Source organism: Saccostrea echinata, unplaced genomic scaffold (genome assembly GCF_033153115.1).
Source record: "Saccostrea echinata isolate AGI-Se365-2 ecotype Australia unplaced genomic scaffold, CSIRO_AGI_Sech_v1 ptg000008l, whole genome shotgun sequence".
NCBI lineage: Eukaryota > Metazoa > Mollusca > Bivalvia > Ostreida > Ostreidae > Saccostrea > Saccostrea echinata.
The window spans coordinates 4,538,611-4,553,999 of record NW_026889757.1 but is presented as its reverse complement, the minus strand read 5'-3'; the positions used below and the strand labels follow the sequence as shown (position 1 = coordinate 4,553,999).

Genomic DNA, 15,389 nt, shown 5'->3' with positions numbered 1-15,389 from the left:
TCTCTAAAAATCATATACTAACAACGAAGACAACACCATCTGTTGTTTTAGTTGTTAACGTTTGACTTTGACTTTATATAAAAAATAAATGTTTAATACTTCAGGAGCAAGCCCAGTGACACGTCCATCCTGGATGTTTGTAAAAAGTAAATTTTTGGTGATTGTCCATTATATTAATTCACAAGTATGTTTGTTCATATATGAGTTTGCCTAGTCCGTAGTTTATTGATGACCCCTATAAATCATTCTTTACATCCAAGTCAAGATTGCCAGATCCTTAATTTATTTATGACCACTAAACATTATTCTTTACAACCAAATGGAGATTGCCAGGTCCGTAATTTATTGATGACCCAGAAATATTATTCTTTACATCCAAGTCAAGATTGCCAGTTCCGTAATTATTTTTGAACCCCTAAACATGGTACTTTACATACAAGAAGTTTGGCAGGTCCATAATTTATTAATTGCCTCAAAACGTCATATTGTGCATACCAGTCAGTTTTCTTATGTGGAGTATTTTGAATGCAGGTCATATCACAGGAAAAATGCTATCCACATATATTTCAGACTATATCGGAAATCGCTTTGATGCTCCAAAAAAATATTTTCTAGCTCCTCATGTTTCGTTGATCTTAAATATTTCAATAAATTAAAAGACAGATAGGAACAGAGAAGACAAATATTTATATCTCGTCTTATCTGAATATCCACAATTTGTTAAAGAAATTTTTAAAAAAGTCAAAATATAAATCGATATTACAACAACCAACTTAATCGGGAACATTACAATTCCATAATATTAGCAAAAACAATGATTATCGCACCAGATATAGTGTATTGACCAAAAGAGCAAAAAACCATCGCTATTTCGACTCTGCAAAATTGATAATTTGAAAATAACATCTAATTTCTTGTAAGGCAAACTTTTTTCAAACTTAAAAGGAGGATCTTTTTTATTAAAAAAAATAACCATACTACTTTTTGTGTATAAATACATTACTATAATCATAAACATCAATTATGTGTTTAATGAAATACTCGATGAATTGTCATTTATTGTGGAATTCCTTATGTTGCCACCCTCACTTTAATGCCCAAATAGGTCTTGGAAAAAGTCGGCAATACATGTATATAGAGGGGAGATTGTATATTCTAAGTATTTTCGAATATTCATATTATCAAGATATCAATCCTTTTGCATAAATAAGGTTGGTGCTAATCAGCTGCAATTTTTTAATGTATTAAGACTTGGATGATCATCAAAGCAGACATTCCACCTTGAATGAAGAAAAATATGTAAATATCACGATAATATAACGATGTAAATGTTTTTTTTCTTATAAAATTTGAAACTATTCAATTCGTTGTTAGATTCTGGTTTAATCATGATATAATGAAATGAAGAATACTTTTACTTACATATTATACACTCCAGTTCCGCTTTCTTTATCTCAAGAGAGCTGTTTTCTACTAAAAAAAGGAGGGATCGTTAAATCTGAGCACAATTATATTTGTTTAGTATTTGAAGATGCTTGGTGGAGAAGAGAGTTCGAACTCGTTACACACAGTTGCTGTTCAAGTTAAGAACCTTGTCTGGACTTCAATAATTAGAGGTCACAATATTTATTTTGCCGAGAGGTAAGAAGGATATAAAGTAACGATTGAAAGAAACAGCATGTGCTCTTTCAGGAAGTTATGTGTTAGAAAAAAAACTTACCTCCCTCTATTTCCCAGCACGATGAAATTTGTTCGGTGTTTTTGGATATTGATTAGAAGACTCAAGAAGAATCATTCCCATGCCATTTGTGTTGTGAAGATAAATGTGACAGTGAAAGAACCAAGCTCCTGGGTTATCGGCTAGAAATCTTATAATGACATATTCTCCAGTAGGAACGATAATGGTATCTTTTGCGGGTGGATTATCTTGTTTTAGGTCAGAAACTAACAGGACGTTTGATCTCCAGCTACTATTTCTCCAGTCCGCAGAATTACAATAAATTCTCGTTCCTTGACAAATGATATCTGTAGTTTGGTCGACAAATTTAGCTGTACTTTCGTCATATGACCCAAATCCTATTTTATAAACGAAGAAATAGTGACCATGAAGGTGAACTGGATGAGACCAACCCCTACCTCCGCCAACATTGGTAAGGACAAACTGATAAACTTTTCCGCTTGACAAATTTACAGAGTATGTACATTCACAAATTGAATCAACACCACAGTTTACACTCGAACACGGAACCTCAACACCAGAGGACCGAACTAAAATTGGAGCGGTAGGATACAAGAACTGATGTCCATTAACAGATCCAGGAGTCTGACCCCGTTCTCCTGGAAATGCAAAGTTAAAAAACATTGTTTCAGAAACACTCTCTAATGATAAAGAATCATAATTTGGTTCATTGCTGTTTGCAGAGTCGTATGGTAAACATGTTCTTTTGGTTGACTGAGGATAATACATATATGGGCAGTTAAATGTTATACACGGGCATGTATTGGAGGTGGCTTTGGCGGTTGGATACGTTTGAGAACTTCTGCTGTACCTAATTAAGGCCTCAGCAGCATGGTAATCTCGTGCTGGATCCAGATCCTCAATGCTTTCAGCGACAAGACGATATGTTCCTGGTGTTTGTGTTGCATTTATGAAGAAGTCGATTCTTTCCCCGGGATGAATAATGAAAGATTCAACATTGATATATCTTTTATTTGCACCGACTCCTTGAGTTATTTCAAATCCGTCAAAGGCACAGACACTAATATCTGGATGACCTTTAACAAACACTCGAAAAGGATATAATGTTGCAGCACTGATTACTCGATATCGGTATGTTATCCCTTGTTCTACTTCAAAAATGTCCAGAGGAGCACCGTTATTTGTCGTAGGATTGCTGTAATATCTACCCTTACCATTGATGAGGCCTGAATGAAATTGGAATCGACTGAAATTAGCCCCATCTACTGACTGAGTAGAATTTATTAAAAGTCTATTTTGAATATCATACACTCCATTAAGCATTCGCTGATATAAAGTTTCTGGGTCGTCATCGTGGTTCCAGTCTTGTAAGAGAACAATAAACCCCTGCTGTGGTTGTGAGACAGCTTGACTTCTCGGATAGATGACGAGACCTCCATATAATCCCATGCTGCGCTGGTCTCCAATATGTGCATGATAAAAACTGGACCGATATGGACTTGCTGTAAATCTGTAAGTAAATGTTTTCCTGGTAAAAATTGGGCACTGACTTATGAATGCAACACCTTCAGAATGTGGAGTTCCGCGCTGATGCATTCCATGCCAGTGAACAGTAGTCGAGTCGGTGTGCATCAAGTTACGAACGTGTATAATCATGTTCTGGTTTTCGTACGCTTCAATAGTTGGACCTGGAAATCTTCCATTGACTGCTATGACAAGACGAGAATCATACCCATCCGCCGTTATCACCTTATCTTCATCTTGTTCACCTAATGTAGTATCGTTGTTATAATATTTCAAATTTCCACCATCTGCATAGACAAGTAGGGCGTCTGGAAGAGGAGTCATCATAGTAAGGCGGTTGTCTATAGTGAGTGAACACTCACAATCATTGTCATTTTCTCTACATGTATTTGCTTTGCAAGTTGGGCCATTTTCAGGACTCCTCCACCAACTCTGTCCTTTGCATTTCAGCATCACAGAACTCAACATAATCCAGTAAAATCTACATAAAAACAAAAATGACTAGATTTTGTAAAATACATTTTGAAAGGGATAGACACGTAATCATCATTAGTAAGAATTAGTCGTAACTTACAACTTTAAGAATTGAAAATTATTTGACTGCATGGTTAAGGAACTTGATTATTGCATTCCAGCAAAACTAAGACTTTCTACTGTATGAAACTTTGCCTATTGGGGACTTTTGAAAAGATAAAATTTACAGTACACTAAACAGGTATCAGATCAGACTTTGTTCTCGAAGATGAAGACTAATAAAAGTGCCCTTTCTAAAACAGTAAATATGACATGGGCTGAAGAATAAACCCGGAAATATACACAGGGTCTTGAAACATACCGGTGTTGTAAAGTATGATTTCCCCCATAGCCAGTCCCCCTTCCCGGAATCTGTGCTATAGAGTTGGATTTCCCCCGAGGGGAAATCTCACAATAGGGCCAATTTTTCCCCTCGTTCTTTCTCAGAGTAGGATTTCCCCTTGTATCAATGCTTAAATCATATCCACAAAATTTTGGCTAAAAGTTGATATGAAAGTCAAATGATTTTTTAATCTGAATGTGAGTGATTTCGATTCAAAAATTGTCAAATGTAGTATTCAATCTTAAAATATTTAATTTAAATTATTAAGTCTCAACCCAAAATTTGAACCCATAGAAAATTGTAAAATTAGACATTTAAAAAATTCTAAGACTCAATGTTTCAACACCTCTCTCCACGTACAGATGCATGTTTGTTCAGGAATTTTAACATGTACATCACGCCGCCTTTATAGTGATTTGATATGTTGGACCTCTAAAGGCCTAATATTTTATTGATGGATCGATCTTTTTTACAAAGAGTGTGAGAAAATTCTAAAATTTATGGTATTGATAGGTTCCATATACCATTTTGCAAGTTTTTAAATCGAGTACTTATTCAAATGAAAAAAAAAAGCAAAGACAAAAGAATTAATTTATACAAGAAATACTGCTTTTGCAAGCCGAAGCATAAGTATGTTCCCTTGACCCCTGCGGTGTAATATTGAATATGAAAACAGAGAGCAAATACTCTGTTAAATTTTGCAAAATTTCATTTTTTTAAAAAAGTAAATGACCAATTTTTAGATACATGTCAACGGCAACTATTTTGGATATATTTAAACCCCAGAAACCATTTCAAATAAAATTCCAGGGATACAGTTAAAAATTTGTCAAACCGATTACATCGTACCCCCTTTTTAGAAACCAGTTTTACCAGATGAAAAGTATAAGATATTTTATTGCTTCAAAAGAATTGATGGTCAGTTACTGAGGAAAAGGAAATTCAAAATATTCATGATAATTCATATTTTCAATGTAAGTGGTGCCTTTTTGAAGAAGGGACACTTGCAACAATGTGTCGCCCCCTCTCCTGGCATATATATATATATATATATATATATATATATATATATATATATATATATATATATATATATATATATATATATATATATATATAGCCATGATATTTCACGGGGGGGGGGGGGCTCTGGGGGAAGTAGCATTCTATAACTATTACACATAGTAGGATCCCCCGGAAAATTCACCCCGATATAAGATTTCCGTATGGGAAATCCTACTCTAGAGTCAGTTTTCGTGGGGAAAATCCTGCTCTAGAGCCAATTTTCCAAAGGGGGATCCTACTCAAAAGCCAGTTTTCAGGAGGAAGAAGATTTTACGGGGGAAAGCCTCCTCTACAAGACCGGTAGTATAATAGGAGAGAAGGGTTCTAACGAGCCGCCATAAAACCCTTAGTGCTCTCTTTATACTTTCAAATCTTCGACTTTTATTAAAAAATACAAAATTAAAAATTTGTTTATCAATCGAAAGGCAGAATGCTTTCCTTTATTGTCATAAATAAATCGTTAACCTTACTTCAATGAAACTTTAAAAAAATATACGATTTTCCGAGAATTAGGCCGCCATCGTTAACCCTACACTATTTTTTCTACATAAGTTTTCGATTATTATTTTGATTTCTACACTCCTGTCACATCCGTTGCAGTCGATCTTATAGGGAACGATTTAAAATATAACTACTTCTGGTCACCCTCACAATATTTGAATGACTGTTGATCGTCCGTCTCTCGAGATCACATCCATTTTCAACAGCGATTGGCCTCCGAGTCAGTCATACTTGATAAATATATTTTATAAGACAGCATAGTATTCAATTGATATCACCGTTTTAACTTATCGTTGGAGAAAATAGGTCCAAGTAACAGTATGGTGAACGATTTTTAAAAAAGCATTCTGTACACAATTCTGTTCCAGTCTTTACTACCATTGTATTACTAGTAAACAATATTGGTTTAAATTGGCATGTCTTGAGATTAGGTATATATAAAATTCTCGTTAGAAAATACTCATATGTCACTTAAATATACAGCAGATCTCTGTGAAACGTTTTCGCATATGCAAGAAAAGATGATGCTGATGTTGTATACATAATTTAATCCGAGTTGTCAAATCCAGATTTCCACATTTTACCAATTAATAAATCTAGGCACTTTGTTACATTATCTTGGTTTTTTTTATATTTATTCCCTTACTTATACTATAATAATTGATGCACATGACGCCAAATCTTGGATTCCGTTCTAAAATGCAGTTTTTAAAAACGTGCTTGTCGTCCTTCATTACATGGTGTCAGAAGTGTTGTAAAAATAGATCTTACATACATCCCTACGCTATGCTTAGACTGGACCTCGACAGATTTGTCGACTCTTTCTAACAAGTTTCAACAACACGTGCAGTTCATCTTTGATGGCCCCTTAAAGGATACAGATGAGACTGTCAAGATAAGTTATCTACTTGTATGGGTCAACGACAAGGGTCACGATGTGTATAATGATTGGACGCTGATGAACGATGTAATAAAAGTAGAAAGAAATATATAACAAACGTTAAGGCAGTCAAGTCCGAGCTTAAACCCAGTGTTAAGCAGAATTAAGTTTAATAATGAGATTCAAAGTCAGCAGTCTATTAAGCAGTTTGTCACAAGACTTCGTCTATTGGCTAAAGACTGTCATTTTTATGAAGCGGACGAAATGATGCGTGATAGGATTGTGTTTAGGACAAAATCTACCAAGATTCACGAAAAACTTATCAACGAAGGGGGAAGTTAACTTTGGATACATCCATCCTATTTGCCCAAAACACATTTACTCGCATGGATGGCACATCTCAGAAGGAACATGCCGTTAGATCTTGGTCAGGAAATCGAGACTTTTGCAGGATGTCCAGGATAGGACTGAGTACCAGCCAGCCCGAACCAAGATCGTGCATGCGCAGTGACACAAGCACGTTCAATTAACCCGTATGTCCAAACTGTGGTTACAAACACACCAAAAGGAGAAGTGTCCTGCGTAAGGAGAAAAAACCCTGCAAGCGTTGATGTTAATGGAACTATTGCGCTTAGTTTGTCTTAGCAGCAAGAAAGTTCATGTGGTTTGTGAAATGTGAAGACAACGAAGAGTGATCATGCTCAAAAGTCCAAACAATACAAATTATGACCACAGCCAACACCGACCTCTGAAAATCTGAAAACAGTGGTGAGATCAGGTGCTGAAAAAGTAAATATCCCATGTCGATCGGTCATACCCACAGCCTGCTATTTGTTCTGATCGGGTCAACGAAAAAATCCTTGGACAATTCAGTGTGAAAATAATGGCTTTACAATTTGAATGGAAAACGTCAGTCTATATTGGACTTAACATTTACTTGCAAAAAAATGTCATTGTATCGACCATATAATTTGAGAACTTTTACTTTAACGAGATTTTTGATATCCTTGTATCATCAACTTATTTGTCAATAGCTTGCTCTGTTAGAAAATGTTAGTTCGAAGAAGATGCTCCCTTCCGTATCTTATCAACTGGAAGGCATAAACTCCATATACAGGTGATAATTGTATATTGCTACATTCATAAAGGAAGCTGGCGTAGAAAAGTTGAAGTAGTTTGTTTTTTTTTTACTATCAATGTCTCTCTCGTTAAATATCCAAATAAGGAACATATGTGTCAGACTCTGTAGTGTCTTTTACTTGGAGTTAAATAGGATATAGCGAATAAAAGTAGGAAAAAAGTTAATATTGGTAATTGATAATCGATTTATTTAAATGTCGAATTAAAGGCCACAGAAGTTTTTGAATAAATCTTAGTTCATAAGAATACAAAAACAGATCTGTTAATAACGGGGTACAATAAATACCAATCGAAAGACCTGGTCTCTGGAAACTACATTGATTTTGTCAATGAGAAACTCAAGCATCTTTTTATATAAACCTAAGAGTACTTGTTGTAGGATCAGAATGTTTTTTAATCAAAATAAGTTTGCAGATGACTGATGATATAGTATAGAAATTCACGAGTTCCATACTAATTGAAGAAGGAAGAAGCAGTTGTCTTTGATGTTAGATAATTGAAATAATTAATCGCAGAGAATATTTGTATAAAGTGTTGAAAGTCGTACCTTTTGACAGGGGATGCTTACTCCTCCTTGGCACCTGATCCCACCTCTGATGCTCTTAGATACTGATTTGTATTGTTTCAATGGACTTCTGAGTTTGATAATGTACCCGTCAAGTGTAAGCTTGACATCGGTTCGCAAGTTAATGTGATGCCAATATCTACTGATAAAGAGCTAGATACTGCTGTTCAATTGAGTTCATCATCTAATTTGTCAGATTATGTAGCCCCACCCACTCAAAACATTCGGTTCTTGCAAAGTAGCTGTTCGTTTTGTGGATAAAGAATTTGACACTTATTTTCATGTTGTTTACCCTGTTAGTAAGTAAGCAAACCTATTCTTTGTTTTCATGTTTGACCATGAGGCGTGATAATTCGGTAACAGTAAACCCGAAAATAACAGATACTGCAGATAGGAAGACTGAACTGACACGTTTTAAGGAAGTCTACGAAGGGTTAAGATTATTTCCAGGGGAATATACCCTCCATGCATTTGGATTTTGATACTATACCTGCTGTCCACCCTCTCGTAGGATACCACAAGGTTTGTGTGACAGGATAAAAACCGATACCTCATGGAGAAGTTTTTGGTCAACACAAAGGTTGACACTCCTACATGTTGGGTAAACTCAATGGCTTGTTGTGGGGAAGCCATTTAGAGCTTTTTAAATATGTCTTGACCCCAAAGATTTGAACAAGGTCATTCATCAACGCCATTATATCTTAAAATTCTCAATAATATTTTACCCGAGCATTTTGGTTAACCTTATTTTACCAAACTTGGTTCAGGTTGATGATGATGTCTCTACCTAATCACAATCAATACTCCTATGGTATTGAAGCTAACCTCTTACAAGAAGGAAAGTATGTTATTTATGTCACTAAATCACTTCCACCATCAGGTATTAACTACGCAAAAATCAGAAAACAAATGGTAGCAATCTTTTGTGGATGTAAGTATTTTCAGCTTTATTTATATGGGCGTGAGGTATGCGTTCAAACAGACCACAGGCCATTAGTATTTATTATGTAGGTCTATATTCACCTCCCCAGCCCGCTTGGAGCGCATGTTTCAGGAATTTCAAAGATACAACTTTATACTTGTTCATGTGGTATACAGATCTGACAGTGATCGTCATCTAGAACAGATTAGGTTGTCTACAGTTTTAAACCTTATCCCTATACATTTTGGAAGGACGACCGGAGTCGGACAGAGTTTGCTTTTAATAGCTCCATTACAAAAAATTTGGAACTTTCGAGATGAATTGGCAGTAGAGAATGGACTCGTTATATAGGGTCTTAAAATTGCCATTCCCCATAAACTCGGGACAGAGCTCTGGAACATATAACATGTGGGGCAGACTAAAAAAATCATGGAAGGGCTCGTAATATAGTTTTCTGCCTAGGACCTACCAAAGACATTTCAGACCTTATACTGGTATGTAATATTTGCTTAGAATTTACTTATTCTATTCCTAAAGACTCTTGCAATCGCAAGACATTCTTTTATGTCCTTGAAAACGATTGCTTCAGATCTTTTTCTTAGGGATGAAAAGGACTATGCTCTGTTTGCTGACTTTTATATTCGATATTTCGAGGTGTACAATTAACTAATACTCTTAGGTCCACCATATCACGATACAAAAGGCATATCAGCACGGTACGACATTCCTGAAAAGTTTTATTCAGACAAATGAATTCATGATATCTACATGAATGTGTAACTAATCGGAATAGTCCATTTTCAAAATTTGGCTGGCTAGCTTTCAAACCACTGTTTCATCCGTAATCCGTAACCCGCCTGGCGCTCTTGCAATAATATAGCCACATGGTAAATGATCTTATTTCGTAAAAACCCCTGCTGATTCTATGTATAGGAGCAACGGAAGATTTCTCCATAAAACCAGAAGTAACATCATAATAATAATCGTTGGTGAAAAATTTATTTGCATTATCAAATTTGTGTTTATGTTTTCTAAATGTATTTTGAAATGTGTACTTTAGATTTGGACACAATGATTCTCACATTGACAGTGTTAAATTCTACATGATATTATATTGATTTTTTGATTTCTTTGTGAGTAGGGGAGATACTACTATTTTGTTTTAAGAGTTATTGTCCCCCGCTTTCACTGAAAGTGGGGATATTAATTTGGGTCTGTCTGTCCGTCCGTCTAGCTGTGTTTCTGTCTGTCTGTAACACTTTCGTTTCCGCGCGATACCTCGAGAACCCTTTGAGCTTTCGCATTGAAACTTTGCATAGCAACTCCCTATGCCCTAAAGAAGAACCTATTGATTTTGAGGTTAAAAGGTCAAAGGTCATAAATTAATAAATTCTGTCTGTTTTAACACATTCGTTTCCGCGCGATATCTCAAGAATCCTTTGAGCTTTTGCAAGAAATTTTACATAACCTCTCCCTGTGGCCTAAGGAAGACCCCTATTGATTTTGTGGTCAAAAAGTCAAAGTTCAAGGTCGTAAATTCATACATTCCGTCTGTGTGTAACACTTTCGTTTCCGGGCGATATCTCAAGAAGCTTTTGAGCATTGCAATGAAATTTTATACCATAACTCCCTATGGCCTCTCTCGCCCCTCTCAAAGTGTCCCACCGCCCCCCCCCTTTTTAAAATTATTTATTGTATTGAAAGTCGCTTGTCAATATTTTTAGCACAGGGGCATGTGGAGAGTTATTATGTATAATACAGGTTGTCGACGGACTTTATATTCTAATTACATCTATTAGAACTGTTTAATAAAGGCTAAATTAGACACCATTTAGTGTGTAAAATTTTGACAATATTGAACGTGAATATAAACATATATGTGACCTAATGTTTGCATTTAATTTGCTGTATAATCAAGTGCCTCCGTGGTCACTCCGTGTCACTAATAACAACTGAAATATTGCCGACTCGGCGTAAAACAACAATAATCAATCAATCAATCAATCAATAACAGCTGGGATGTCGTAAGGAACAGTATTTTTAGTTTGATTATTTTTTAAATCTTTGGTTAAAGTTATAAGTGCAAAACAACAATTTTCAAATTAAAGTTAGCATTAACATAAATATTTGGGATAACTTTTTGACCAAATTAGAAGCTATGCTAATGAAAAAAAAATCATTGAAGTGGTAACTCACAGTTTTTGGTTCATAGCATATCTTGCCATCTTTGTTTTTTTTTTTGTTTTTTTTTTTTTTGTTTTATTTTATTCATGGGGTTTCAGCTTCCTAAAAAAAGTGAAAATTCGGAATTCAGTTGCATTTTTGATAGAAACTATTTTGCATCGAACGAAACGAGTACAAAAATATAATTCAAGAATTCGAACAAAGCTCATTTTATTTAACTGCAACTTGATGCTTTTAAAAGAGGTCATTAGTCAATTGTTCAGCAAGAAAACCACTTAATTACAAAAATGTCAGATAAAATTTTTATATTAAAAAAAAAGAACATCTCAATTAAGTAAACTTAGAAAGATGTTACATTTGCTACCTGCAGAGAGATTATTCTTCATAACTCTCATGTAGGATTTTGGTAGTTCAAAGGATATGGTTATATATAATTTATGTGTAACTTATTAACCCATTTATGTAAAATATTACTCACTCTTTTATTAGAAAGAAAATACGTCGCCCGCGTGGCGCAGTGGTTAGAGCGTCTGCTCTAGAGTCGCGAAGTAAGGAGTTGATCCTTACGTCGCGGGTTCGAATCCCACTGTGGGACGTGGAGACCGGTCCTTCGGATGAGACCGTATAAACCGAGGTGCCGTGTCGCAGTAGGTGCTGGCACGAAAAAGATCCCTCACTGCTCAATGGCCCTGAGTGCCGAGCAATAGGAAAAAATTTGCAGCTCTCCACTGGCAAGTGGTGGCGTCTCCATATGAGTGAAAAATTCTCGAGAGGGACGTTAAACAACATACAAACAAACGAAATAGAGCTAGAAATAGGATTTTAATTACAACATAACTACAATCTAATTTATCCCGGCTGTTTGAATGCTATTATGATTGCTCAAAGGACAAGGTTTGGTAAAAACGGAATTTGGTCCCTTATTTGATATAAAAATAAAAATAAATTAATTCTTATAATTTGTAGTTAAGAACTTTAAATGTTGCTTTTTTTTAAACCAGCACTTTATTCAAAGCGTACCACGGAGGTCACAAAGAGACAATTTACTGAATTTCCTCAGTTCTGGAGGAATTCCCTCAAATTTGAGATACTTTTCAGAGAGCACAGGCTTGCCTATCTGAGAATGCATCTGATACTAGTGTATAAAATGGTAGATATGCAAGTCTTTACTTTTAGTTTTCTTAAACAAAGTATGCTTTAAAATAGATTTTTTTTTAAATTTCATAAATTCGGAAATTGATATATTTGATAACTTTCTTGAGACCGCTGTGTGTTTTAAGGAGGAACAGGACCTTGAGCTCAAAAATTCTTGTCAGTCCATTCTTCTCATGAAATATATGGAGATAACGAACAGTATTCAAGCTCAAAAGTCCATTAAACAATACAAAATAGGAGCAGAGCAAACACGGATCTCCAAAACATCAGAGATGGGATCAGGTGCCATGGAGGAGTGAGCATCCCTGCCGACCGGTTACACCCGCCGTGTGCTCCTTGTCATGATCGGGAAATAACAGAAAAATCCGTCGACAATTCAGTGTGTAAATAATGGCCTAACAATTATTATGAAAAACGTCAGTCAGCATTTGACTCAATGATAAATTGTATTTGCTGACTAGGTCATTGTATCGACCATAGAACTTACGAAATGATGACTTTAAACGAGACAGCTGATATTCTTGTTTCATCAACTTGTTTGTCAATAATTTACCTCGGTTTAGAAATTGTACATACGTAAGGCAAGCTCTTGCGTATCGAATTAACTTAGAGATATAAACCCCGTATGCAGGTGATGAAGGTATATTGCTGTTGACGAAGTTGACGATTGAAAAAATAAAGTCATCACGTTTATCGTAAAGCTTGATTGTTAGATTACCATTAACGTCTTTTTCAAGTAAAATATCCAAATATGAAACAGATGTGTCAGACTCTTTGGTATCTTTTATCTCAAGTTCACCGGGATATATTGTATCGACATAAGAATGGGAATAACCATTGTTAATTGACAATACGTCGTCGATATATCTATGTAAATATTATGTATACTAGTAATTTATTATGTCCTGCATACCTTAAAGCAGTTCTCTCATCAGATTTCTTTCTTTAATTACTTCAAAGATATTGCTAGACAAATAATACTCCAGGCAGTGTCTGCAGTTTTGATCATGTTTTCGAGTCTAACTCGTATAATCGGAATTTTTAAGCATAAATTAAAAAAAATTGCAAGAGGGTATGTATCTCTTCAAATATTTCAGAATATGGATCGAGTTAAAAATTCTTAAAGCATTTTTCAAATTCAAACTGCATTTTGATTAGATAAATTACGCATTTTCAATATGGCTTTAAGGACAAAAAACTCATTTGGGGAAAAATTCTGTCAATAAAAATCTTAAAATTTATAATTGAATTAAAGTCCTTTATTTTATTAATTAACTGAAGCAATATCGAAAGGCAACGCTTACTTCAATATTACACAATTATGCAAAAAATTATTATTGTGTTTCCTGCTTCAAAAAATCCCTTGCGATGAATTAACTGGGGGGGGGGGGGCAAATTTTCGTGGTTTGAGGAAAAAAAATTGGTTCGTGGGAAGTTGATTTCGTGATTCTGAGGCGTGTAGTTATTACATCTTCCAAAATTTACATTTCGAGGAGGACATAATCTGTGGGTCTCTTCATATCAAAAAAATACAACGAAAACTAAACCTTAACGAATTTTAGTGATTTCACATTATTTTAACAAAGTTTAGCATCTACATTTATAGAAACTATGACGTAGTCAATTGAGTCATGTGACATGTGTCCGGTCTCTCCTTAAGAGGATGAAGGACACATGGTCACATGACTCTGTTAACTACGTCATAGTCTCTGTTTACATAAGTGCAAAACGTGTAAAGCATCAGGTCTTGTATAATTTTTTGACAATTTTTTAACTTTAATTACCATCTTATATAAAAAAAAAAATGAAGTTTTAACATTCTTGTAAACATTAACAAATTATGAAAAAGATTTATCCACTCCTCTGTTTCCCTAAACTGCGCGTAGAAAAAGTCGGTGACGTCATACACGATCTGTTAGTACAGCAAGATCATACTCGGTGAACAGAGGGGCGGTATTATTATGTAAAACAGGTCATAATCCGTATATGATGAAATATTTTGAGAAACGGGGAACACAAAAACTATTTTTGCATGGCTGATGACAGAAATCTTATGTAGGTATATCTTATTTCGCTTATTTAGCTTACGTTTGACGTCATAGTTGGTTTTTCCCGTACTCGAGAAATGTAACAAGACACGTTTTTGTCATGCTTATGTCCTCTTTAACGATGTCCTGTGAAATAATGAGGTCAGCTTCATCATTCGAAACTTTTACAGTTAATCAATAATTTGAAGGATTTGCATTTCAACGTAAATCAAAAAAGATTGAATGATAGAATTTTTTGTAAATTACGTTTTTTATTGTTTAAGTTGTCTGCGTAAGTGCGTAATTTTCCCTTTCCAGATGCAGTGTGATAGACAAAACTTGCTTTTTCGAATTTTAAATCCTAGTTATACTCTGAAATATATTAAAAGATACATGTCCACTTTGATATTTTTTATGTTTGCTTAAAAAATCCTATTATTGACAGAGTAATGCACCCGGAAACATGGAGAATTAAAACTCCATTTAGATACTGTAGGGCATAGTATTTGTCAATCAATATCTCCAAATAAGGTAAGAAACCTAATGATATAACTGCTTTAAGATATGTGGGACATACTTAATAAGAAATATATAAAATATGAAAAAAATTGAATGACAAGTATTTTTTCAGCTCAAGGTCCTTCTCCTCCTTAAATAACTTAGAATCAATGCTTATGTTGTAACAGGGACGAAAACAGGCTTTTAATGATGAGCCATTGGATCGTTTTCAGAGACATCCCAGACCAGGGGTCGAAAGGGGGTCTTCGCATATCTTCTCTTCGATTTGATAGATTTCTATTAAAATTTCAAAATGCTCTACATTACCACAAAAGCCGGTTTGTTCAGATTTAACTGTCAAATTAGATACATT

The 15,389-nt window shown here is 34.9% G+C and overlaps 1 protein-coding gene across 1 annotated transcript; it reads right to left on the bottom strand.

Annotated features, from left to right (window-relative positions):
* Positions 1-1,726: 1,726 nt before the first annotated feature.
* Positions 1,727-3,691, bottom strand: LOC133181285 (uncharacterized). The gene has a single exon (XM_061315811.1). The coding sequence runs from the start codon at positions 3,689-3,691 to the stop codon at positions 1,727-1,729; it is 1,965 nt and encodes a 654-aa protein (XP_061171795.1).
* Positions 3,692-15,389: the final 11,698 nt, after the last annotated feature.